Source organism: Sceloporus undulatus, chromosome 5, assembly GCF_019175285.1.
Source record: "Sceloporus undulatus isolate JIND9_A2432 ecotype Alabama chromosome 5, SceUnd_v1.1, whole genome shotgun sequence".
Classification (NCBI taxonomy): domain Eukaryota; kingdom Metazoa; phylum Chordata; class Lepidosauria; order Squamata; family Phrynosomatidae; genus Sceloporus; species Sceloporus undulatus.
The window spans coordinates 179351221-179376278 of record NC_056526.1 but is presented as its reverse complement, the minus strand read 5'-3'; the positions used below and the strand labels follow the sequence as shown (position 1 = coordinate 179376278).

The window sequence follows — 25058 nt, the reverse complement described above, 5'->3', positions numbered from 1 at the left end:
TTGTTTGGTGGCTGTATGGGGATGTGTGCATTCCCAATACCCATTCATCCAAATACAGGAACAATAGCCACACACACACACCCTTCTTAGATAAGCACTGGAAGGTGTCTGCAAACATTGCCCTAGCTGTACAATACCTATTTGTGCTATGAGACAATGTGTGGAAAACTGGTATGCAATTAACCACATCTAACTGGAGCTAAAGATGCATATAGAATACTAGTTCTACACTAGTTGCATGTTCACAGGAATATATTCATACTATTAAAATAAAATTTTGAGTTCACAGCAGTTTTTTCCCTAGGAAGCTTCTCCGTCAAGCTGCTGGCACATGGAATAAACCCATATGCTGTGGATTGTTCCTTCAGTCATCCAGAGAATGAAGAGCAAACCTTGAAACCTGAAAGCTGCTTTAATATATTGTGTTTCTCCACAGATCACCAGTTTAATCTGTGTACTTAAGCAGAACAAGCACTTTTTAACAGAGGTTAGAATCTGCTCACCAATTAACATATTAAATCATTAGTTCACTAGATTTTTCTAGCTATTTCCCCCAAAATCACTTGTTTCCACAATCAACATACAATTTAAAAATATGCTTTAGTAAGCTGAGTCATGAGAATTCTTTAGGGTAGGTGCTTCTCCCTCTTGTCAGATACAGTAAATCACATGCTCTGGGACAGCCTTTTCCAACCTGATCGTTGCACGATGCTTTGGATTCCCACCATTCCAAGGCAACAATCATATTATGGATTTTCTAGTGTATGTGAGGGTAAATTCTAGATTGAAGTAATGCAGCTTTAAAAGGACAAAAAGAGCCCTTCTGAAGAAGCCAAAAAACAACATGTGTCAACCATGACATCCACCACGTCATTCTCAGTCTGGCTCACACTAACATGAGCTATAAGTTACTGTATATATTGAACTATAAGTCAACCTCATGTATACGAGGCAAGGTTTTTGGGGCCAAAATTACAGATATTTATATGACCCGTGGAATAAGTCGAGGGTAAAACTTAGCAGCATGTAAAGAAGGATATAAAGGATGAAGCAAGGGGAAACAATGCTAAAGATCTTTTAAAAGTTTGACAGGTGTAACTGTGCTCACCCTAAAGGCTGAACTGATGAGACAGTAGAGGGAGCTGATGCTTCTTTTAGGTGCTCCGAGATTAAGCTCTCACCTTTTACCAGGACATGGTTCCTTTTATGATAAGAGTTAAAGTACAGTACTTACAATGACCCATGGATAAGTCGATCCAGATTTTTTGAGTCAATTTTTGACTAAAACTTCTAGACTTATACATGAGCATATAAAGTAATTGATAATAACTTAACTAACTGACCTATTTTAAGGGTTAGATTTATGGTAGTTAATTATTCCCTCAATTTCTAATGTTTAACACTGTTGCATTAATTTTAAAACTTAATGCTCCAAGCTCTGCTTTGTAATGTGGACTTTATTCCCTTGAAGCAGGGGAAAGTATAATATATAAAACAGTATAAACCAGTCTTGAGAGCTGACATATTTAAAGACATTTTCTATGGTATGAACTGTCCCATTCCCTCAGTAACATAAGCAGAGAATGTGTGAAATTCTAGCTCAAAAGTCTTAATACCAAAAACATGCATTCTTTCCTCCGTCTAGGAAATCCCAATACTCTAAGCTCCATGTTAACAGAGTACAATATATTAATGCTTGCCGACATGTGAATGGTAAGGATCTGAATTAAACCAGCCCTTCACACTTACCTAAGCACCATTGGTTCCAATGCTTGAGAAGCCAGCCTTTCAAACATCCTTTGGAGTGGGGGATGTAAAGAGTGGTCTTCATCAGCAAGAGCAGCACTACATCTCTGCAGAAGTCGTGCATGGAGTCCAGCTTCACACATGACTTGCTGATTTCTTTCTGAATGCACTAGAGATTGCAAGATGTTGGCTACTGCAAGCTGAAGATCAAGGGCATGCTACAAAATTATACACACACATAAATAAAAGACAAAAAGAACTGTAATAAAATACTTGGCCAAGATTTAATCTATATTGTTAAATCAAAAATCCTACTCGACAATCACAACCTCTTCTGAATACCCATCAAAGCCTTTCAAATGATATTCTGTCTGATTATTCAGAATTTAATCCAAAATATTTACGACAATATATATTTTGTGATATTGCAATCCTGACAGCATACACAGAATACTGTGCTGTATTTATACTGCCTATGTTTAAACAAAGTAACAATCATGTGCTAATAAGCATATAAACTGCTACTGTTCTAATTTTAAACTGTTTAAACTGATTTTACTTTAAACTGTCCAGAGATTGAATTTGACATGGAATGGGATATAAATAATTTAAATTAAAAAAAAAGTACTAGAAATCATAGTAATAATCACATTTTAGAAATGGCAAGTTTGTGCTACTTCAGATGCTGCCTCTTCCAATATGGCTATACTGTAAGTGAATTATCAAGTCCTAGGCACCAATGTTCTAAAAAGCAGACTCCAATTCTGAAGTACACTTACTTTTTGTATTACAGTTATTGGCATTCAATGAGCTACTTTGGGAATGGGTAATGTCCAGTATATTTGCTGGGTTTTTTTTCCTTTGTTTTGTTTTATGTAAAAGAAACATTCACAAAATATCCCAATCTATTTTGGAAATCCCACTTCTCCCATTTGAAAAATGGTCTGACACAGGGTACTACCATTTTATAAAACTGACCCCAAATCCCAAGGTTTGGTTTTTTTTTAACACAAGCAAAAAAGTTTTCTCAAAGTCTTCTAGTTTGGTAACAATAGTGTTTACAGACTAAGAAGACCCCAATCCCAGGGAGAAATAATGGGCATTTAGGGATCAGAATATGCCCATGTCAAAGCTTTTATTTTGGACTGTAGGACTGTATTTTGGATAAAAACTTTCCATGCTCTAGAATGTAATTCAGGGCTTCCTAGCAGAAATTGTTATTAACATTAAATAACTCAAGATAAGGTTAATTTAAATACAATGTTTAAAGCTCTCTTTATTAGTTTTTCTTTTAATTTAATCCCACACTTAAAGGGAATCACAGTTGAAAGGGTTCTCACTTCAGGTTGTATAGTAGACCCAACAGAGACTAAGAGGTCCAACATGGAAAGCATGGCTCCAGGATGGATGATGACAGCATCAGAACTTGGCAGAGGTACATTTCCTTTGTGCACCTTCAAATCAGCAGAATTCTTGAAAGGGAATACTGGCGGAGTTGAAGCAGAATGATATGCATGCCTAAAGATGAGAAATGAGAATAAGATTTTCTCACACTAATTAAGCTTTACTTCAAATACAATATTTGGATTAAACTTCATCCACGTGGATAATAAAACTTGTATTAAATGATTTCTAGTCTATTTACTGATCACATGAGAATTCCAAAGTATTTCAGGGGATAAAAATGCCCCATGTGCACAGGAGTGTTTGTAGGTATAGAGTGAACAATATTCTACAATGCTTGAACACTCAAGAGCCAGAAAACACACGTCCACATAAGATGGAACATTTGTTTTGAATAACCAACAGACCTTCTTTTCTGCCAATTACATATATGCGTATTCCCAAAAAGATGTGTCCTAAAAATGCTACCGCTGTTACTTGTAACTGAAAACGACGACCACCAGCTTTCTTGTTGTGAACCAAAATTAGGAAACAGACATATACCCTGAAAGAAACAGTTGTTATCATTTGTGTGTAGGAACACTAGCATGAATGGTATCACAGGGACACCCAATGAAGGAACACCTTTTGGCTGCCATCCTATGGATAAACAAGAGCATGTCACTTTGATGCAGCAATGGTTCTTGGCAAGAATATTTCCCACATATGGTGCCCATCTTCTGGGTTTCTAAATAAGGTAGCACAAAATAAAGCTTAAGTTTACTGAACAGGGCCCATGTATATGGCTCTTTGATTAGCAGATCTTCTGCCAGCTCTAAGATGGTAAAAAAACTATTCTGCTGTTCCCACACTGTAACCAAGATGGGCTTCCAATGGTGAATCAGTTGGCTTGCCCAGGTAAGTGTCTCCCTCCAGAGGATACAGTATCTTAAAGACAAAGGTTGTCCCTTGACATGAATGTCTAGTCGTAACCGACGGGGTGGTGGTGTTCATCTCCATTACTACCAAAGAGCCAGTATTGTCTGAGGACTATTCTGGTAGTCATGTAGACAGCATGACTGCACCTAATGCTGTTACCTTCCCACCAAAGTGGTACCAATTTATCTATTTGCATTTCCATGCTTTCGAATTGCTAGGTTGGCAGAAGCTGGGACTAGTGACAGGAGCTCACCCCATCATGCAGCATTTGGGCCTCGCACTGCCAACCTTCTGATCTTCTGATTGTCAGAATTGGCATCTTAACCTGTAAACCATCACTTCCCACAGTGTCTTAGTACTCTAGTATAACCTCACATTTATATTTTCCTAGTGTACCTGGCAGTCATTGTCAGAATGGATGTTAAGTTTTTACTTCAACCAGCTGTTCAATGGTTAGAGCAGGGGTAGGCAACCTGCGGCCCGCGGGCCGGATGCGGCCCGGCAAGGCCTTGGGACCGGCCCCACCCTGGTCCTGCCGCCGATTGCTGTTGGGCCTTTGGTGTCTCGTGCGAGGGGCATGGTGGGGCAATTGTCTATAGGAGCCTCAGAAACAAGCATTTATCTTAACATTTTTTTAAAAATCAGCATTTTTTTTGCGTATCCTCCATTTTTTATTTAAAAAGTGCCCTCTATTTGAAAATTTTGTCCTACATTTGTCCCGGTTTATTTATTTATGTATTTTTTTTTAAAAATATATTTAATTATTTATTTTTTGGCTTCGGCCCCCCAGTTGTCTGAGGGACAGCAACCCGGCCCCCGGCTCAAAAGGGTTGCCTACCCCTGGGTTAGAGCCATCCTGAGATGTACCACTTTCAAAGCCAGTCAACAAATACAGCCCATATGCTTGTATTTTTTAAAAAATTAATGTCCATCTGATATTTATAAATCTTTATGTAACACCAGATAATTGAAAACGGTCTTCATCAGTTTATGTCATTATTAGTGTAATACGTAACCAACGGTTGGCAAAGAAAGCCATATTGTGAAGGGCAGGAGTGCACAAAGTATGGAAATCCTATACACTAGGGCTACTCAAACCAGTGGTCTCTGGACCAGTGCTGGTCCCTGAGCCATTGGTTGCTGGTTCCAGAAAAGAAAGAAATAGTTACAGCCAATGGGGGGGGGGGGGATATGGTGCTGGCATGTAGCACGCTGGAAAAAATGGCCAGTCCCATAAATCATATAGCCTGAGAAGAACTGCTATATGCTATCTGCAGTTCCCTTGAAACTGATTTCCATTCTAATAACAAAAAATCCACAAGATCCAGTGAAAATGTAATATTACAATGTGCAATAATTATATTATATCAGATCATGATTATGATTACCATATATACTTGACTATAAGTATACCTGATGTATAAGTCGAGGGCAGGTTTTGGGGCCATAATTATGGATTTTGATATGACTCAGGGATAAGTCAAGAGTAAAACTTTGGGGTATGTAACAAAAGATGTAAAGGATGAAGCAAAAGAAAACAATGCCAAAAAACTTACAAAATTCCATCATGCATAACTGTTTGTGCTCATACTAAAGGCTTCATGGATAAGAGAATATAAAGGGGATGTGAGTGATTCCAGAACAGATGATACTCCTGCCTTTCACCAAGGAATGGTTCCTTTTTTATAAGAATTAAAGTACAGTACAGTAATTACACTGAACTGTGGATAAGTCAACTCAGGTTTTTGGAGTCAATTTTTTGACTAAAATTTCTAGATTTATACAGTCGGTCCTTCTTATACACGGATTTTTTTATACACAGATTTAAGCATACACTGTTTGAAAATGTTCCAAAAAGTATAAATTTACCTTGATTTTCCATTTTTTATTAGGGACACCATTTTGCTATGTCATTATACTTAATGGGACTTGAGCATACACAGATTTTGTTATACACGGGGGATCTTGGAACCAAACCCCAGCGTATAACAAGGATCCACTGTACATGAGTACCTTTTTTCAAAGAGACAGCAGTGTTAGTCTGTCTCAACATATAATGAAAAAGAAAAGAACCGTTGACACTTATGGTAGCATTAGCTAAAGCTGGTTCATTTTCGCATGAACTTTCCATTCATAGTTCTTTGGATCCAAGCCACACAGAAAACTTACAACAGATCTCACAGACAGGCACCTTGACTTTCCCTTGAAAATACAAGGAGATATAATACTACCTTACTGTTTAACGTCAAGCTTTAGTGTTGACACTCTTGGCTCTTCTTGAACACTCTGGCCTAAATCTGATTGTTAGTCCCAATTGTAATAGATCTGTCTTCAATAGAATCTATGAAACCTGCATAAGTGTTGACTTTCCAAGTTGTACATGGGACTAACAAATAGTTTAAGCTCTAATTTTAATATTCAATTTCAATAAACTGGAGCCAGGCTTACATTTAACAGTAAAGCAGATCCACTGATATTAACAGAATGAAGCCAGACTTAGCTTAATTTTAGAGCAGACCCCCTGAAATCAATGAGACTCAGTCATGCTAAAGCTAATTAGCTTCCTTTGCCAAATAAACATGTATTAGGTTACATTTATATGCTAATCCTAATTAAATGCTTATATAAAAACATGTGAGGATGCAGCAAAGAAAACAACAAAGTACAATGGCAAGCAGATGACAGGTTCTTTGATTACTCTCAAATAGCAAACACAATACAGAGAAAGTCAGAAGAATTTAGAAGCCAATGCTGTTTTGTACTGACTGACTAAATTTGTTCTTAAATAATTTAACTTAAGAAAGTAACCAAAGAGCCCCAATAAGGGACATTCTTCCAATAAATCAGAATAATAACAGAATGTCAAGGAAGAAAAGCTCCACAGAAATGGGAAGGGACAGGGTACTTACATAATGCAAGTTTTAAATTATACAAAATATTAAAATTAACAAACATTGTTTATAAAGCTCCTATGCAGTGTTGTAAATTGTGTGTTAGTGGGATTTTAAAGAGATGTGTGTCCCATATTTCTTGTTTTGTTGTGGTTGCTTTTGGGACAAAATGTAGGACAGCTTATGATAAAACATAAAGTTCATTTCCAGTGCTATTCAGTATGTTTCCTGGAAGTTTTTTTTAAACAAACAAACAAACAAACAAGCCTAGCACTTTAGAGACAAATTCTAGTCCAACAGATACCATTCCTAAAAATCAGCATTCAAAAACTAGAGTTGACCAGTTGCAATCCATTCTTCCACCACAAGGCTCTTATAAATATAAAATAAATAAAACTTTTATTTGTATCCTGCTTTTTGTTACCATAAAAAATACAACAATAGATTCAATTCCCCCCTTAAAAAAAGGATTAAACAATTCTATCCATTAAAATTACAGACAATAAAATCTAAAAACAATGGTACAATGATAGAATAACAAATGTGAACAAATGTGTAGACCACATCTTGTTGGATTTTTAATTACCAGCATCTTTCACCATTGTATGTGCTAGTTAGTACTTCTAACAACATCTGGATGAGCGCATGATTCCCACTTCTGGTATAAACTTTGCTTCAGAGACCTCTTAATATCAATTTATTAAAATACCAATGTTTTGCCATAAGAACAAGACATGTGGCGTTCAAAACAACGAGCCCTACAACACCCAGCATTCAGAAACATATATCCTGTCTTCCTTTATTTTGCACCAGCACTCAATATCATATGGCAGAACATATTTACAACATATTTATTTGTCTAAGGTTTTTTTCCAAAAATGGGGTGAAACTAAATATAAATTTGTTAGCCTGCCAGTAAGTCAGCTGTTAAAGAATGTGGAAAGACAGTAATAGACTTCATTCTGAGACAGAACAAAATACAGTCAAGACACTGAAGTGCAACTGCTCTTAAAGAGCATCAGTACCTTTTCCTGGGCAAAGCTGGTGTGCCCCAAGGAGAGGGGAGAGAAGACTCATTGGTCAGGCAAGGAGGGATCTGTTCAGCACGACTACAGACAAAACAGACATAGAACAAACAGATAGAGAGGTTAGAAGAAAAAACAAGGCTGGAAGCTTTGTTAGTTTTAGAAATACAGTTTGCAGAATTAGCCAGGAGAAAAGACATCAAAGAGAACACATACAGTAAAAACAAAGACATACAAAGCAGCAGTAGTGTTTGGTGGTTTTGCTTGTAAAGGATGGCTCTTGTATGTGTGAAACAGCATGTTAATTTGAGCTGTAAGCAATTTTGCAAACAGTTCTAAATAATTCTTCATAGCTTGACTTCTTGAAATGAACCTTGTTTTATAAGTATGCAAATTTGTGATTGATAAAAGATTAGATTTGAGTACAGACAATACAGGGAAGCATGATTAAATTTTCATAGAAGGACTAACATAAAATCCTCAGTAATTATGAGCTTTAGGGGCAATGAAGGGAGACAGGGATCCACCCTATTCTATTCTATTCAAATGGAAATTTGAACATTCTGTTGGTCTAAACAGGTATCACAGTAATAAATTATTTTGAACAAATAAATACATAAAATGAATTAAAATTAATCAGAAACATTTAAGTACACAGGTGAACACCAGGAAATATCTGAATTACAATTGCACTCAAGGATGAATTTCAAAATGGTTGAGGTCTGAATGAAAACTCAAAGAATATTTAGTCTTATTTAATACAAGGATTTACAAGTAAGGGATGTCTCTTGAAAGACAAGTATTAGTCTGCTGCAATAATAAAAAAGACAACAAAATTTTGGAGCATTTTAAAGACTAACAAGTTTTAATTAATAAGCAAAAGCTCTCATGGACTCCTACCCTCTTCACAAATCAATGAATAGTGTGGTGTGTTATATTTAAATACATCAGATCTAATATTTGCATCTATCAAATAAACAATGCACAATCTGAGAAGTCAAAAATTACTGAATATTTAAAATAAAGATAAGAGGCTAGATCAAATTACAGCAGACCCATGGAAATAAACAGGTGTGAAGATAGTTTTGACTAACAAATCCTATTCATATCCATGGGTCTACTCCAAGGATGTATGTAATCCAAACTGAATTAACTTTTTAAAAATAAAAATTACTTCAATTCAAATTCTATTTAAATCAAACGTTAAAATAGTATTGTTAAAAAAATTGAGCATGTGTTTAATAAGGTGAGATACTGATTTGTATTACCTGACGGAATAAACAAAACAAACAAACAAAAAACAACAACCCACCCCTTACAGTAAAGATAGTCCCCTCCTTGGCTGCCTCTAAATTTATTCCTATCAGGTAGATCAGGGGTAGGCAACCTTTTTGAGCCGGGAGCCGGGTTGCTGTCCCTCAGACAACTGGGGGGCCGAAGCCAAAAAATAAATAATTTTTGAATTTTTTTAAAAATTAAATATATAAATAAACCAGGACAAATGTAGGACAAAATTTTCAAATGGAAGACACTTAAAAAAAAATGGAGGACACGCGAAAAAATTTGCTGATTTTTTAAAAAATGTTAATATAAATGCATGTTTCTGAGGCTTCTATAGACAATTGCTCCCCAAAGGCCCCGGAGGCAATCGGCAGCAGGACCGGGCTGGGGCCAGACCCAAGGCCTTGCCGGGCCGCATCCGGCCCGCGGGCCGTATGTTGCCTACCCCTGAGGTAGATGATAAGATAAATGTGTGGTTGACAAGAGGCAGGAAGGACAGGGTTCTTATGCCTTTAAGAACATTTAGAACTTTATCACTATCTTATAATTCATACCTGTCAAAAGAATCTGTAGCTACTTTGTAGAAGTAAATAAAGAGTTTGCTGCAATGCCTTAAAGTGGGTGACACAGAATCCATGGAGATGAGGTCATCTTCCAACAGTCTTTGAAATGGTTGGATATTTGAGGGAACGATGTTCAAAGGGCTTATCTTCCTAGAGTCTGAGAAGCATCCAAGTAACCTCACAGCATCAGCAAGCTTTTCATACTGGATCTCTGTTCTGAAGAAGTGTGAGTTGGCTGGTTCATAACGCATTGCTGCAGTCAAGGTGCATAGCACAGTGTGGACCAGCTCAAACACTTGGTTTTGGTTTATTTTTTCCCAGCCATTCTTAGGTGGAGAGCACAAGGATCTTTCCATGGCAACAAGTAATGATGTGACATACACAAATCCACCAACTTTTCTGAAAACTGTCCTTGTGCGATGACTCTCTTTCAGTACAGACAGCAGGGCCTACAAGAATATTTAAACAAGTCAAAACAAAGAAGAAAACCATATAGACTATTTTAAACATTGCCATGCCAACAATATTAGCCATAGAGAAGTAATAGTGCCATTCTATTGTGCTTTTGTCAGAGGTTACCTGAAATACTATGTCTAATTCTGGGTATCACAGTTCAAGAAAAACATTTTACCAAGATGTTAAAAGGTCTGGAAATTAGCTTTAGGAGGAATAACTTTAGGGAGCTGGGTATCAGAAGATGGAAAGCTGGTATAACATTTTTTTAAAAAAAATATGTGAAGGGATGTCATGTAGAAGATGGAGTGGGCTTGTTTTCTGTTGCTCCAGAGATAATGACACAAATCGAAGTGAATTTCAGTAAGTAGGGAAACATTCCACCTAAATCTTGGGAAGAATTTTCTGACACTAAGAACTGTATGACAGTAGAATAGACTGTCTCAGTGGTGGATTCTCCGTCTTTGAATGTCTCTGAAAAGTCATTGCATGGCCATCTCTCAAGAGTACTTTAGGCCCAATCCAGACGGGCCTAAAGTGCATCCTTGTCACATGCTAGGGGTTGGCCAAGGGCGCACCACCCATACGTGCCTCACCCCTAGCATGTGATGGACTAGTACCAAGTACCAAGTCTAAGAGTACTTCCACCTGTCCAGGTGGAAGAATTTATACAGTATTAAGTAGTAGATCAATCAACCAAATCTCCACTGATTTGCTCAATTCAAAGTTAGTACTTGTTCCTTCCCACATACACAGACACATTACAAGTGTTGTATTAAACCACTGTTGCAAGCAACTTTGGGGGTTCTAATGGAAAAACAACAACATACAATCAAATGAAGAAATAGAATCATGTGATTTTCTCACTACGTAAGAGCCAGTCAGGAAAAAAAAAAGATGTATGGGAATGATAATCATTAAAAAAATTGATTCTCCTTTACAGTATTTAAGGTAAAGGTTTCCCTTGACATGGCTGTCTAGTCGTAACCGACTATAGTGGGCAGTGCTCATCTCCATTACTAAGCCAAGAGAGCCAGTGTTGTACAAAGATGACTCCGGTGGTCATGTGGCTAGAATGACTGGATAGAATATTGTTACATTCCCACCAAAGTGGTACCTATTTATCTACTTGCATTTGCATGCTTTCAAACTGCTCAGTTGGCAGAAGCTGGGATTACTGATGGGAGCTCACTCCGTCACACGGCACTTGGGCTTCAAACTGCCAACTTTCCAATCATCAGAATTGGTGTCTTAAGCACTAAGCCCCATGTCCCAATCTCACAATATTTACTTTATATCAATTTTGTTTTTACTAAAGTTATTTTTTTTAAAAAAATAATATATATAAGAGCATTTTTGTGAAATATAAATGCTATGGAACCAGAAATGATTGGAAGTCCTATTTCCAGCTGCAGACCATTTTCATTGAATGTTAGCAAAAGCACCCTACTGAGAAGATCACTTAGGCAATGAAAGATGTCTACAGAGTTTGGAAGCTTCATTCATTTGTGTATTTTTCAGAGATGTTGCAAGAACTCAGTTTCTTGCCTTAGTCTATGTTTATCCTTCACAAGATAAAGTAACAACATTCGTTCAGAATATATATGTGTGTGTGTGTGCACATACACATCCCATTCCAAATCAAGATATTTTATACATATAAAATTTTGAATCTGCTCTTCTCCCATCAAGTGGGAAATATGTGAACAGCATGTGATTACTATGTTTCAAATAATTTTACAGTAATATTTGAGGAATTTCTTTTACATAGTTTAATTATTTTAACGTTTGTGTTCCTTCTACATAAATGTTTTACTTGTTCATATTTTTAAATAAACAATATTTTAAAAACATTCATACATTCTGAGTTATTGAACATACTCTTAATATGTCTGTTTTCAGCTGCAATTCTGTAGGTGGAGCAGAATGCATCAGTCCTAAAAGAGTACCCATGTCATCATCACCACTTGGTGATAACACCAATTGCTGTATTATCATCAGTGCTTGCTGTCTGCATTGTGGATATTTTACAATGTTATGTACACATCTTGCTCCACCAAATTCCCTGAAGATGCCTGCAAAGAAAACAAATATAAAGAAATTACTATTGTATCTGCAGACTGTTCAGAAACACTATCAAATGGATCACATGGCACAAATATCTGCAATGGCTGCCATCTTAGAGATGTCAGTAAATATATACCATAATCAGGCATCAGAATACATAAAAAGCAGAATGCAAAGAGACAGTGGTTACACCAGAGATGAAGAATCACCACATCCTGATGGAATAACCCAAGTCTTGGGGAGAGAACTGAAAGAAGCAAAACGGCATAAATGTCTTTGCCCTTCATCCCAACAGGCCTGACCAACACCCTGCACAATAATTTCTTGTGCCAATCATACATAATTAATACAAGCACATGATCTCTCTGACCAAAAGCAACATCTACCAGGCATGTAATTTAGACTATTAAAAATATTTTAAAAGAATGTGCTGCTAGTATCATAAAAAAAAACAACAGTGTTGGATTGAAGGTGAGAGACTTTTATCGATCCTTGGAATTGCCTAAAATTTATGAGCATTGTGACAGCTGCACTGTAGGTTCAAAACACAAACAAAATTATTCTATTCTCTATAAAATATTAACTTTTATAAAGCTTGTATGAAGATGGGTAACAGATGGCACATCCAACTTCAAAGGTTTCCAGTTAGAGATCTTTAGGAAGGAATGTAACATGTATTTGAATCCCATATGTTGGGCTGCCTGCCATCCTCTGAGTTGGTTTTTCAGGAAGGAATTTTTCCAACTCTAACTGGAAATGCTGGGAAGTCAACCCATGACCTTAAGCACAAAAATCATATGGTGAGGCCACTCCCAAAATTGGTAGCATGATTATGCTGGTTTTCCTCAGTTTTTACCCTGAGCTGTTTTTGTAGCCCCTAGCCATCCCAACAACACAGTACTTTTGTAGAAAAACAAACTGTTGTTGTTGTGTGCCTTCAAGTAATTTCCAACTTATGGTGACACTACAGTGAACCTAGCAAAGGGCTTTCTGGGGCTGAGAGCATGTGACTAGCCCAAGGTCACTCAGTGGATTTCCATGGCCCAGCAATGAATTGAACCCTGATTCCCAGATTCCCACACTAGGTTTTCGGTGGCGGGTTATAGACCGCCATAAGGGACGTCCTTAGGATGTTCCATTTTGAAAAAGGGGCGTCTCTTCCAGACGCCCCTACTCCTATTATGGACCGAGTCTGTAACAAATGGCGGCGGCCTTTCCACACAGCCGCCACCATATTGACGTAGCGGACACTATGTGTCTGCACATCACGCCCCGGAAGTGACGCTGCGAGTGCGCGACTAGCGCCTCGCGACATCTTTTCTGGGGCCCAGGAAGGAGCGTGATTTCCGTGCTCCTTCCTGGGCGGTCTGTAACCCGCCAAAGAAAAGTATGAGCTGTTTTTTTTTCTGGAAGCCTCCATAAGCAGCAATTCTACCTTTTAAATCTACTGCAGGTCACACACAATATTGTTTAACATTTTTTTCTTCAAAAAATACCCTTTCAAAACCATAGCTGGATTAGTGCCCTCTTACAGTGTTCTATTTTGGGGTGTCTTTGGGGCAGCCTCTGTAAGTCCTAGAGAGTCTCAGGGACAGAAAATTGGTTCTTGCAGACACCCATGTTATCGATCATGGCTATAAAAAGAGGCTTCAACCTCAGCTCCATTTCTACTACAGTATTTTAAAGAAGCGTTGGCAGAAGGACTGCCAGAGAGTTAGCATTTTACCAATCAATCAATAAAATTATGTTGCATCAGGAAGTTATTGTTCTAATGAACAGCCTTTAAAATCGAAGTTTTATTATTTTCCAGCTACTCTCTTCTATCTACCTAATTCTATTTCAGGTTACGGAATCGCTAACTAACAAAGTAGACAAGTTCTGCCTGTTATGTGTCTATGTTCTACTTGACTTCATGGTCACACCCACAAAGCCAGTATTTTTAAAGCAGAATTTGGCAAGACTATTTAGGCAGACAGGTGAAACCAAAGCAGGCCTACAAACCTTCTATAAGATATTACAGTAGGGAAAAGAGAACACATACCAATCCTAGAAAGGAAAAAAAAGTTGAAGGAGAATTGCCTCACTGAACCACAATCCCTGCCCATACTAAATTCTAAATGCACACCATGCCAAGTACAAATATTCAGCAAATTGGAGCTAATACACTGTACTAGAGGGCGGAAATCGTCCAACATGTAAGACTAGTCTAATACAAACATACATCAGCTAAGCAGTAAAACCTTAATATTCATAGGATAAATTAATCACTTAACCTTTATAGGGATTAGGACAGAAAGGACCATTTTTCATTTGGTCCTCTAGAGTACCATTATCAAATAATGCCATTACTTCATCCATTTCCCTCAACTTTAAAGTTCATAGATAATAGCAGGAAGAAAGGAAAGGAAATAAGCGACAAAACATTAAGCGGTTAACCAACAGTTCTCAAAATACTTACAATTTAATTAATGCATTTTAAAACTGCAAATTCAAATATTATAATAGGATCAAGCCAGAAGTAACTTCATCTTTAACTGATAGCAACTAACATGCTACCAAGAAAATGATCAAACAAATTAAAATAAATATTTTGCTATTACTATATCTTTCCTCCATCAATGCCAAAAATGTTTGTTCTGTTTCCACATCTTAAATGATCAGAAGAAAAAAAAAACCAGATAATTAAGTCCACATAAAAGGCCAAGTTTCATTCATTTTCTCAGTCATATGCCAAATACCTGCATTTGTGTTTGATCCTTGGAGCAGTACTGTCAAGGTCTCCATGACCAGCAAAGCAAGTTGCTTTTGGTCTTCAAATGTACTGTTGTTCCTCGAGTCTCCTAGAAAATATTTTTTAAAACTACAATTAAAAAATGCTTTTTATATTTTATAAATATCTCTCTCTCTCTCTCTCTCTCTCCCTCCCTCCCTCTCTCTCTCACACACACACAGAAATGCACTCCCTTCTGCTTCTACCATCCCTCTCCTTAATTCTGAGAGCCACTCCTATACATGATTTTTGGCGTACCAACTATGAGCAAAATGAATGCTTAGCAACAGAGAATTCAGATGTGGTTTTCAAGGTGATTAAAAAGAAAACAAGTATGGAATTACTTATATTTTTGGAACAGTAACATGTACTTTGGAATAGTAATGAAATAAGCATGTGCATTTCCCATATTGCAACAAAAGTGCAAACAAAGAAACAGAATTTTAAAGAAAGAAGAAAATATATATACCTTGATCATTCAGAGCCTGTGTAGGTTCTTTCAAAAGAGCTGCATACTTATGTAAAAGGTTCACCATCCCCTCTAGAAGTCCCACCTCCCTGAATACATCCTTGAAGATGTAGTCATGCCGTGTAAATTTAAGCAAAGTCTTCATTGCAATGATACTACAGGGGTAAGAAGCGCTGGACTTTAAGAGGATGCTGACGCTAATCAGTTCTTTGCAAGGGATGTAATTCAAGCTAAAGACAACAAATTCAAGTATCTCAAAGTATTTGGCCTGTACTTCTGGAAGCTTGGAAATTTTCTCTGCAAACTGAGATAAAGTGTGTTGGGATTCCAGGATAAAATAGTTGGCATTGTCTGCAATATATATATTTAAGATAGCATCCAGGATAATTTGTGCAAGGTAGCTGGTTTTTGCTTTCAGAAAAGCATTCTGTAGGACAGAGAAGGCTTGGATATTCTTCACATTGTGACCTACAACAAGAAGAGAAAAACATCAGACAGTTCAAAATAAAAAGATTATTGTTCAAAGCACAGTAGGGACAGCATACTTTAAGTCATGTTTCTAATCTGTGAACTGCAATTTAACTGAGCTTGCAGAATAAGAAAAGTGAAGTAGTACAAGCTCACATTTTTAAAGAGTAGTATAAAATCCCTCAGTAAATACATAGATTAATAAGCAAGACCTCAAGACCAGTTTGCCAACAACTGGAAAGTTATTCTATCTGGAGAGGGATACAGCTACTTTTGGGTGGCTCATATTCCTATTTTTATTTTAGAATCTTCATCTCAGTATTAAGGAGGAGGAAGGTTAATCTGCTGCACCAATTTTGGTGAACAGTTGCAGCACTTGGTGGTTTGGAGAGATTGGTATCCAGACCCAAAGAATGTTCCCATTCCTGATCTGTACCAATGCCTGAAAGAAGAGTTGGTAAAAGGCAGCCCTCAGAATAATCAGGACATGTTGAGATTCTATAATGACAGATACTATAATGTATTCATTTTATACAAGGTCTGGCATCCTAGGTATGTTAGGAATAAATAGTACCAACTACAGTAATCATGTTTTAATTTTAAAAGCCTTTCATCATCATCATCATCATCATCATCATATTTGGCGGTGTTTCTGGGCTGGGGGAACATGGGAGAGCCCCCATATGCCACAGGGGCACCCCTGTGGCACTTGTGTGGGGATGAGGAGAGCTGGCGCAGCTCCATGAGCACCCAGGAAGGGCCTAGGGGCGCCCATGATAGGCTGAGGAGAGCCAGCACGGCCCCGAAGAGCTCCCAGAAGGGGCGGAGCAGCACCTGAGTGGTCAAAACAGCACTAGTGGGGGGCAAGTAGCCGACCTGGTGTCAACCCCCCCCCTTCTTGAGTGTCACCTCCTTCTGGGGTGTCACAGTCTCATACACACATACCCGTGATACTACTAGTTAAGTCTACTTATCTAAGAGTCAGAGGACTGAAAATATCAGCAGTTTCAAGTCAGACTACTGAGAAAATTTAAAGGATTCTAAATGTCAGATATGATTTTGTATCTGTAACACTTTCTAAAAAATATAGTCTCACCTTTGCCTGCAGGCTGAGGGACAGCAAATCCAGGCAACAGAAAAGGTGCCCCTGTAGTAACACCAGCTGGTTTTAATTCATTGACACCGTATGTTGTTAATGAGGTTATCAGATTAACCAAATCTTTCAAAGCATCCTTAGATTCTGCCTCTTTTGCTTGTTCTAACCTGCAAGACAGAGGGGGGAGGTTACACTCATCTAACTACAAGGCCATTAATTATTTCAAATCCAAATCTGAAACATTTTCATAAAAATAATCACAGCAGATTTCATTATTTTATACAATTGCTTGATGTTTCTAGGCCCACTGCACACCTGGGCACATTATGAAAACAGTCTTCCACCTACCCTAACTTAATTTGGAGAGAAATGTATTCATTTTAGGGTGACCAGCAGATATCCTCATAATTCTTTTTATTAATTTAGGATGACATTTGGTTATAATGATCTCATTATATAAGAAGGTACATAAAATGAACTGAGAAGAGGCAGCTTTTGTAGGAAAGATTGCAGAGAGATAACAAATGGTTCTCACAACTGTATTATTCTAACCGATTTCCCAGCTATTAATAGGAGTTAAATGGCCTCTAAGTAACAATTGCATTGAACTTAACTTCTCAGACCTGATTGTAACACACTGTTTTCTCATGTATATGTTAGCCATCAATACAACAACTTAGGTAAAACTGCTATCCCTCTACAGTATTTCTCTTTTAATCAAATACCAATGAAGCTGTTACAATTTTGAGTTGTCCCTGATTCAACTTCACTGAATTTGATGACTAGGTAGCCAGCTTTTTCTTTGCACAATTTAGGCTGGTGTGTCAGCTACACTCATTTCTGAAGAAGTCAGATCTAATCTTGGGGCCATCTTTGACGAATCTTCATAAGGCACAGTTGGTTCAGGAGGAAGACGCAAAAAATGTTAGCAGATACATATCCATGAAAGTACATCACACTTCTCCTGTACTACTTGCCACTTTGTTTTTGGACACAATTTGAAGAGTTTGCGCTTATTTTTAAAGCCCCAAGTGGCTTGGGTCCAGGACAACTGAAGAAACATTTCTTCCCATCCTGAACTGCTCACTCCCTAAAAAACTCCTCTCTTTTCAGTTTCCCACCAACAAGGGTGCCATGGTTATTGATGACAAGACACAGGACCTTTTCAGTGGCTTTACTAATACCTCGTTCCATGAAGCATTGGTAGTCCCCACTCTTCCCCCTTCCCCTCCCCTCTTTTTCCCCCTTGGTAAGATCACTGTTATTTTGAAAGTCTTTCGCCTCCCCAATTACTTTTTCATTAACAACTTGTGCTTTGTGTGCTCATTCTTCTAAATTTTTACTGAATGCACTGCTTTATATGACACAGTGTCCTAAGTACTGGAAGGGTGGGACAAAAATGTTTGATAATAAAGAGAATAAAAAATACTTTACAGATGCTGTCAAGCATGCAACACATCCCATCAATTCCAAAATTGAATTGAGTGTGATCTGTATTTTCCCACACGCACAACTCATTCTGATCTACAGAGAGCCAACCCAATACGACCAAGGTCTCAATACAATGTTCTCAAAACCTTCTAGCATACAGTATAAACATGCAACTGATCAGAAAAGCTGATCAGAAATGCATCAGGCTATTTGTCAACAGATAATTGAAAAAAATATTTAGATATTACTCAAGCCTGCAAAAATAGTCAGTATTAATTCTCCATAATCTCATCAGTCAAATGTAATTTCAATGTAATGAATGTCAAATTGTTTATATCAACACCAGATTTTTCTCATGCAAAATGCAGATTGGGGAAAAAAATCTCCATTTGATTCAGCTAGTGGATTAAGGCTAGCAATTAAAGAGAAACAATAATGTCTGACAGCTGAAGCTACCACAACAGATTGATTCCATCTATCTGTTAGATTATGTAAATCTTATCACAGAGGAAAGGAAATTATGTTGGATGCCACATGGAAATCCTCTGCCATTTAGAACCACTCATTATCATCTTCCTATGCCAGCTGCATAAAGTATGGGTTCTCAAATAAAAAAAAAGCTGAAGTCTCATTTGGACTGATAAGCAAGGAAAGGACAGAGCTAGAATAATGCTCCTACATCTTTTATTTATATTCCACCTTTCCTCCAACTTGGGACCTGAAGAAGCTTACAATAAAAGTTTTAAAAGTTCAACAGCATTAAATAAGCCTTTTTATTAAAACACTGTAATTTTAAAACAGTAAATTAATTTTAATAATAACTAAAACTGAAGTACAGTTCACACACATACATATACACTTAAGACACTTCTTCTCAACTCCCTAGCCTGCACAACCAGGTAATCATGAGATACCTGCTTAAATAAGGAGGTCTTTACCTGCCAGCTGAAGGGGATTAGCCAGGAGGCCCACTCAGCTTCCTGTGGATGCTATGGAGCAGCCACTGAAAAGGCCTTCCCACATGTCCCCACCATCACAAGGCCTGTGATAATGGAGAGAAAGCCCTCTTCTCTGTCATAGGGAAATACAATCTTTGACAGCTTGGACCTAAGCTGTATAGGGCTTTTTAGGTCCTAACCAGCACTTAAGATTGTGTCCAGAAATGAACTAAGATTAAATCAGCTATAACCATACTGATCAGCAATCTGGCCGTAGCATTTTGGACCTCCTGACATTTCCAAACAATTTCTAAAGGGAGCCATATATTCAATGTGTTAGGGATGGAAAGGAGAGATACAAGTTGGGAATCATCAATGCACTGGTGGCACTGGATCCCATAACTGAAACTTGAACCTATGAGGAATCCTGAACATATGAGAAAATATTAAAACATTTGGGGCTTTTTATTGTATAAAAGAGAGAGAGAGAGAGAGAGAGAGAGAGAGAACATGGCAGAACTCCTTAAAAATATGGAAGGGGTGAAAAAGTGGATATTTTTCCCCCAATCAATTTGAGTATAGTGAGATTCTAGACAGAAAAAAGGAAGTTCATCTTCACACAGTATGCTGTCAAACTAAGAAATTATACTTGTCCCTCCACATTCGGTGGGGTTAGGGGCACATAACCCCCATGAATGTGGAAAAACTGCACTGCAAATAACAAAACACTGTTTTTGCCTGAGAGAACACCTCTTTAGGAATCTCTAGGTCTTCCAGAACAACTCTGTGGTCAACATCTGCCAGACACTGACCATTGAATAGCGCTGGAGGAGCTAAAATGCCTAGTGGAGTGTTCTCTCTAGGTCCTTCAGTGCAACTTTTCGTTGAACTTGACCACAGGGTTGCACTGGAGGACCTAGATATTCCTAGTGAAAACACATTAATAAAATTCGTGAATAATCAAATCAGCAGAGGTCAAAGCCAAAAATGTGGAGGGATTTAGCATTCTGTTGATTTAGGCGCGTTACAGATCGCCCCTTTGGGGTGGCCTGTGGGTGCGCCTTTCCCCGGTGTAACGGGGCCTCAGCTGCCAGACCGGCAGCCTCCGAGGCCCCGATCCGCTGCTTTGCAGGCTGCGGCAAAAGGCCGCTTCCCCACAGCCTGGAAAGGGGTGTCCTTGGGGCTTCAAGCCCCAAGGACACCCCCGCGGCGGCGGGGAGGAGGAGAAAGGGCCCCTTTTTCCCTTGCGTTGCTGGGTGCAGCCGTCTGAAGGCTGCGCCCAGCGAAGCAAACTAGGAAGGAGCTCCGAAACGGAGCTCCTTCCTGCTCCGCGCAAAGGGTGCATTAAGCGCCCTCGCGTGGAGTGATGGTGTCACATCCGTGCCGCCTCGTTTGGAGACGGCGCGTTCGTCACGCCATCATGGTGGCGGCCGTGTGGAACGGCCGCCACCATTTTGTACGTGCAGAGCGCGTGCTAGGGTGGAGAGGTGTGCGGAAGCACCACCCCTTCCTAACCCTAGTACGCGCTCTGTGCGTACTTTCATGGCAGTCTGTAACCCGCCTTAGTTATCTAATGGAAACTGTTGTATTCACTACATTAAACAGAATACACTTAAGTCCAGAAAGGTAATATATGTTATAGAATGCCAAGATCATAAGTACCACTTGGACTGAGTTAAGAAAACTAATGCTGGTCTTCATACCCAAATGAATTCAGAATCCTAAATTGAAATAGTTTCACTTTGATATTACCCTTGTATTTAAACTAAGGTTAAATTATCGAGCTGTATTTCCAAATAAAATATTATACAAAGATACATAAACAGGCCTTGCTAAGAGCGACGAAACAGCCCCTTAAAAAAATAAAATAATGCTTAAAAACATGGCTGTCATACCTGAGTAAGAGATCAAAGAGGAAGTTATATCCTTGCCATATCCTAAAATCATCTAAAAGTGTTTGAGATACACCACTGGAATCTTTGAGGAAGCAAGAAAGGCCAGCAAACATCTCAACTATTTCTAAGGGAGAAAGGTCATCAGATTGCTGCATGTTCTGAACGCATGTTGACAGGCATTCTTTTTCTGTAAAGATTAAAAAAATGTTTTTCCCCAAATTATCTTTAAAGCACAGTCATTCTTACTAAACATGATCATGAACCAATTAACACATGCATATGAATATTCAAAGATGCAGTATCACACACATTTCAAAAATCATCTCCTGTAAGTTTCTGATAATTATGTTATAAATAAATAAATAAATAAATAAATAAATAAAATAAGCAAGCAAGCAAGCAAGGTACTGTTGATTTTTCTGGCTGACTCAGTCTGCAGTGTCTCTCGTGTTCCATAGTCAGTGCTTGTACACTGCGTTTGGTGCTCCGTATGTAGACTTTTCCACAGGTGCATTGTATGCGGTAAACTCCTGCAGCTGTGGGAGGGTCTCTCTTGTCCTTTGCTGAGCGTAGCATTTGCTGGATTTTCTTATTTAGGTTGTAAACTATTTGAATGTTGTGTTTCTTCACCAGTTTCCCTATTCTGTCTGTGATTCCTTTGATGTATGGTAGAAATGCCTTCCCTTTGGGTGTTTGCTTGTCTTCACTCCTCTGGGTTTTTCTGGGCCTTGCAGCCCTTCTGATGTCTGAGCTGGAATAACCATCAGCCTGTCTAGGTGCTTCAATTCATCTTCCAAGATCCGTTTTGCCCGGTCTACCAGTGTTTTTATTGTGCTTCTTTTTTGTCCTGGGTGATAGTTGGAGTTCTTGTGCAGGTATCTGTCTGCGTGTGTAGGTTTTCTGTACACTGTGTGGCCCCAATGTAATAATAATAATAATAATAATAATAATAATAATAATAATAATAATAATAATTTTATTTCTATACCGCCCTTCTATATAATCAGGGCGGTGTACAACATTATAAAACATCAACAGAAAAGCAATCATTACAATTACATTAAAATTTACAACTACATTAAAACAATCTACATTAAATTGGTGATTCGGTTTGAGGATGACTAGGACATCCAACAATGACAGTGTTCCTTTTCTTTTTCCATAGTAAATTGGATGTTAGGGTGGATGTTGTTCAGATGGTTCAGAAACACAGCCAGATCTTCTTCATGGCTCCAAATGGTGAAAGTGTCTTCCACATATCTGAACCATGATGTGGGCTTTTTTGGTGCTGTTTCCAAGGCTTGCTTTTCAAAGGGTTCCATGTAAAAGTTTGCTATCACAGGACTTAGAGGGCTTCCCATTGCTACCCATCTCTCTGCTCGTAGAATTCATTGTCCCACTGGAAATAGCTTGTGGTGAGGCAATGTTCAAATACTCATGAAAATATTAATTTTTATGTTTATTGCATACAGTACTGTAATATTTTATATCTTTAAAAGTAACAAAAAACACAAAAAACAAACAGCTTCATTTATATACTGCTTCATACTGAACTAACAGTGTCTAAGCGGTTTACATATGTAAGCTAATTGCCCCCAACAATCTGGGTATTCATAAGTAACCATAAATGGCAACGAAAATAACAGAAAGACTATAAATAAATAAATGTCCTTCTTAAAAAACAACCCCCCTTCATGTTGGGACTGTGGTCTTCTAATATACCGTATATACTCAACTATAAATCAACCTCATGTATAAGCCGAGGGCAGGTTTTGGGGGCAAAATTGTGGATTTTAATATGACCCTTGGATAAGTCGAGGGTAAAACTTAGGGGCATGTAACAAAGGATCTAAAGGATGAAACAAAGGAAAACGATGCCAAAGAACCTACAAAATTATGGCAAGCACAAATATTTTAGCTCACACTAAAGGCTGGATGGAAGAGAGAGTAGGGGGAGGTCAGTGCTTCCAACACAGATTGCACTCTTGCCTTTCACCAGGGGATGGTTTCCTTTTTAATAAGAATTAAAGTATAATATTTACATTTGACCCATGGCTAAGTCGACCTAGGATTTGGGGGTTAATTTTTTCACTAAAATTTTTAGACTTATACATGAGTATATACAGTAATGCCTGGCAGTGCATCGTATGTAATTCGTTTAGACTGTTGAGTGATCTCTTGATGGTGCTATTTTTGTTCAAGTTTCAAGTTATCAAGCTATCAGTTATAACAAAACTAAAATACTAAACATCTCCTAACAAATACAGAATTCTGAATCAGATATCATCAGAGGTTGGATACCAACAGAAAACAGCATAGTCTAAAAAAATTTAACAGATGGCCTCTGGTTTCACAGAGAACAGTCTTAGGAGAATTTATGGGACCAATCTACCACCTAATATTTGAAATCAAGTCTCTCTCCAATATTATGTAGTAGACAAAAAATTTTCTCCATCTCTCTCCAACCCTTTTTTCTGGTGAAAAGGTATGCAACTAAAAAAGTATCCTTATTCATTCAATCCACAATACAGAACAAGTATTTTTACAAAAAATATAAAATTATTACAGAAAAGTTGAAAGGCATACACACCGTGAATGTATTTCACTACATTGACACTAAGGCCATGACGTGATATGGTCATTAGTACTTCCCCCGCACTCTTTCTCCAAGGCAGGTTATACGGGGGGCACCATGAGGTTATTGCACTGAATAGAAGCTGAAGATCATCCTTCTGGGCAAGTTCTTCTGCTGGGGACACAAAGCTGCACAGTTTCACCAAGATCTGAAAGAAAAGGCCATTGACTTCACTACAAGACCAAGAAGCCCCCCCAAAAAACACTACCATATGCATTCTGCTCACTGGACGAAACAGCAGCTGCAAGCAATTCTCTGAAATCAGTTCAATCCATTTCTTTGGAGAGAAGAAAAACTCAAATGCCACCATGAAAGGTTCTACCATCAGTGACTAGCTTTTTTTATTGTAGATCTATTGTAGACAATCTAAATCAGTATAAGTGAAAATATTTAACTCTCTTGCTTCCAAATCTAGTCTTTTAGCAAAGGTACCAGAATCTGAAATGAATTACTTGTGGTCACAAATCATTTACCTGCACAAACACTTTCTGTAATAGCGCTCTACGCTCTGCTAGAGGCAACTCATTCTGGGCTCCTCCAGCTGCCTCAGGCACATGTGGAAGGTCAAAAAACAGATAGAGACATTTCACAAGTGTGGAAGGCACTGACATTGTTGTCATGCAGTCCACTGTTTTCTGCAGAAAAAAACATAGCAAAGATAAAGTTTAATGCAGTATTTCCTATGCAATACAGTTCAACTCAATCTACAGGGATACCTCAGTTAACAAAGCTTCTGACAAGGAATCTTCTTTTTACTATGCCCCCTTTCTTCCCATTCTCTGCATAGCTATGTATTTTTAGTAGCATTAGCCTTGGGGGAATGGTGAAGGAAGACTGGAGAAACACAAATTTTTAATATCAGGATGCAGTAGTGCGTCTTCAGTAAACAGTGCAATAAAAGATTGAGCTAGGTAATAATGGTACTGTATTCTGCTCTAGTTGATCCTACTGTAACGGTGGCGCTGTATATACCGACATATACAGTGCCCCCGTCACGTGCTAGGGGTT

At 38.1% G+C, this 25058-nt stretch overlaps 1 protein-coding gene across 6 annotated transcripts in view; it reads right to left on the bottom strand.

Moving 5' to 3' along the window:
• The window catches only part of WDFY3 (WD repeat and FYVE domain containing 3), a 162921-nt gene that overhangs the window by 85108 nt on the left and 52755 nt on the right, over positions 1 to 25058 (bottom strand). For 5 of the 6 annotated variants that reach the window (XR_006103935.1, XM_042466670.1, XM_042466673.1 and 2 more), the window contains exons 6-16: positions 24524 to 24685; positions 24006 to 24198; positions 21416 to 21602; positions 17152 to 17318; positions 15588 to 16055; positions 15087 to 15188; positions 12163 to 12356; positions 9820 to 10277; positions 7985 to 8068; positions 3087 to 3264; positions 1750 to 1964 (exon numbers count right to left, since the gene is read on the bottom strand). Coding sequence is in view for 5 of the 6 variants with exons in the window: in XM_042466670.1 (XP_042322604.1) it covers positions 1750 to 1964; positions 3087 to 3264; positions 7985 to 8068; positions 9820 to 10277; positions 12163 to 12356; positions 15087 to 15188; positions 15588 to 16055; positions 17152 to 17318; positions 21416 to 21602; positions 24006 to 24198; positions 24524 to 24685 (2408 nt within the window). In the remaining variant the exon portion in view is untranslated. The remainder of the gene's footprint in view (positions 1 to 1749; positions 1965 to 3086; positions 3265 to 7984; positions 8069 to 9819; positions 10278 to 12162; positions 12357 to 15086; positions 15189 to 15587; positions 16056 to 17151; positions 17319 to 21415; positions 21603 to 24005; positions 24199 to 24523; positions 24686 to 25058) is intronic. The other variant, XM_042466674.1, reaches the window with a different exon arrangement.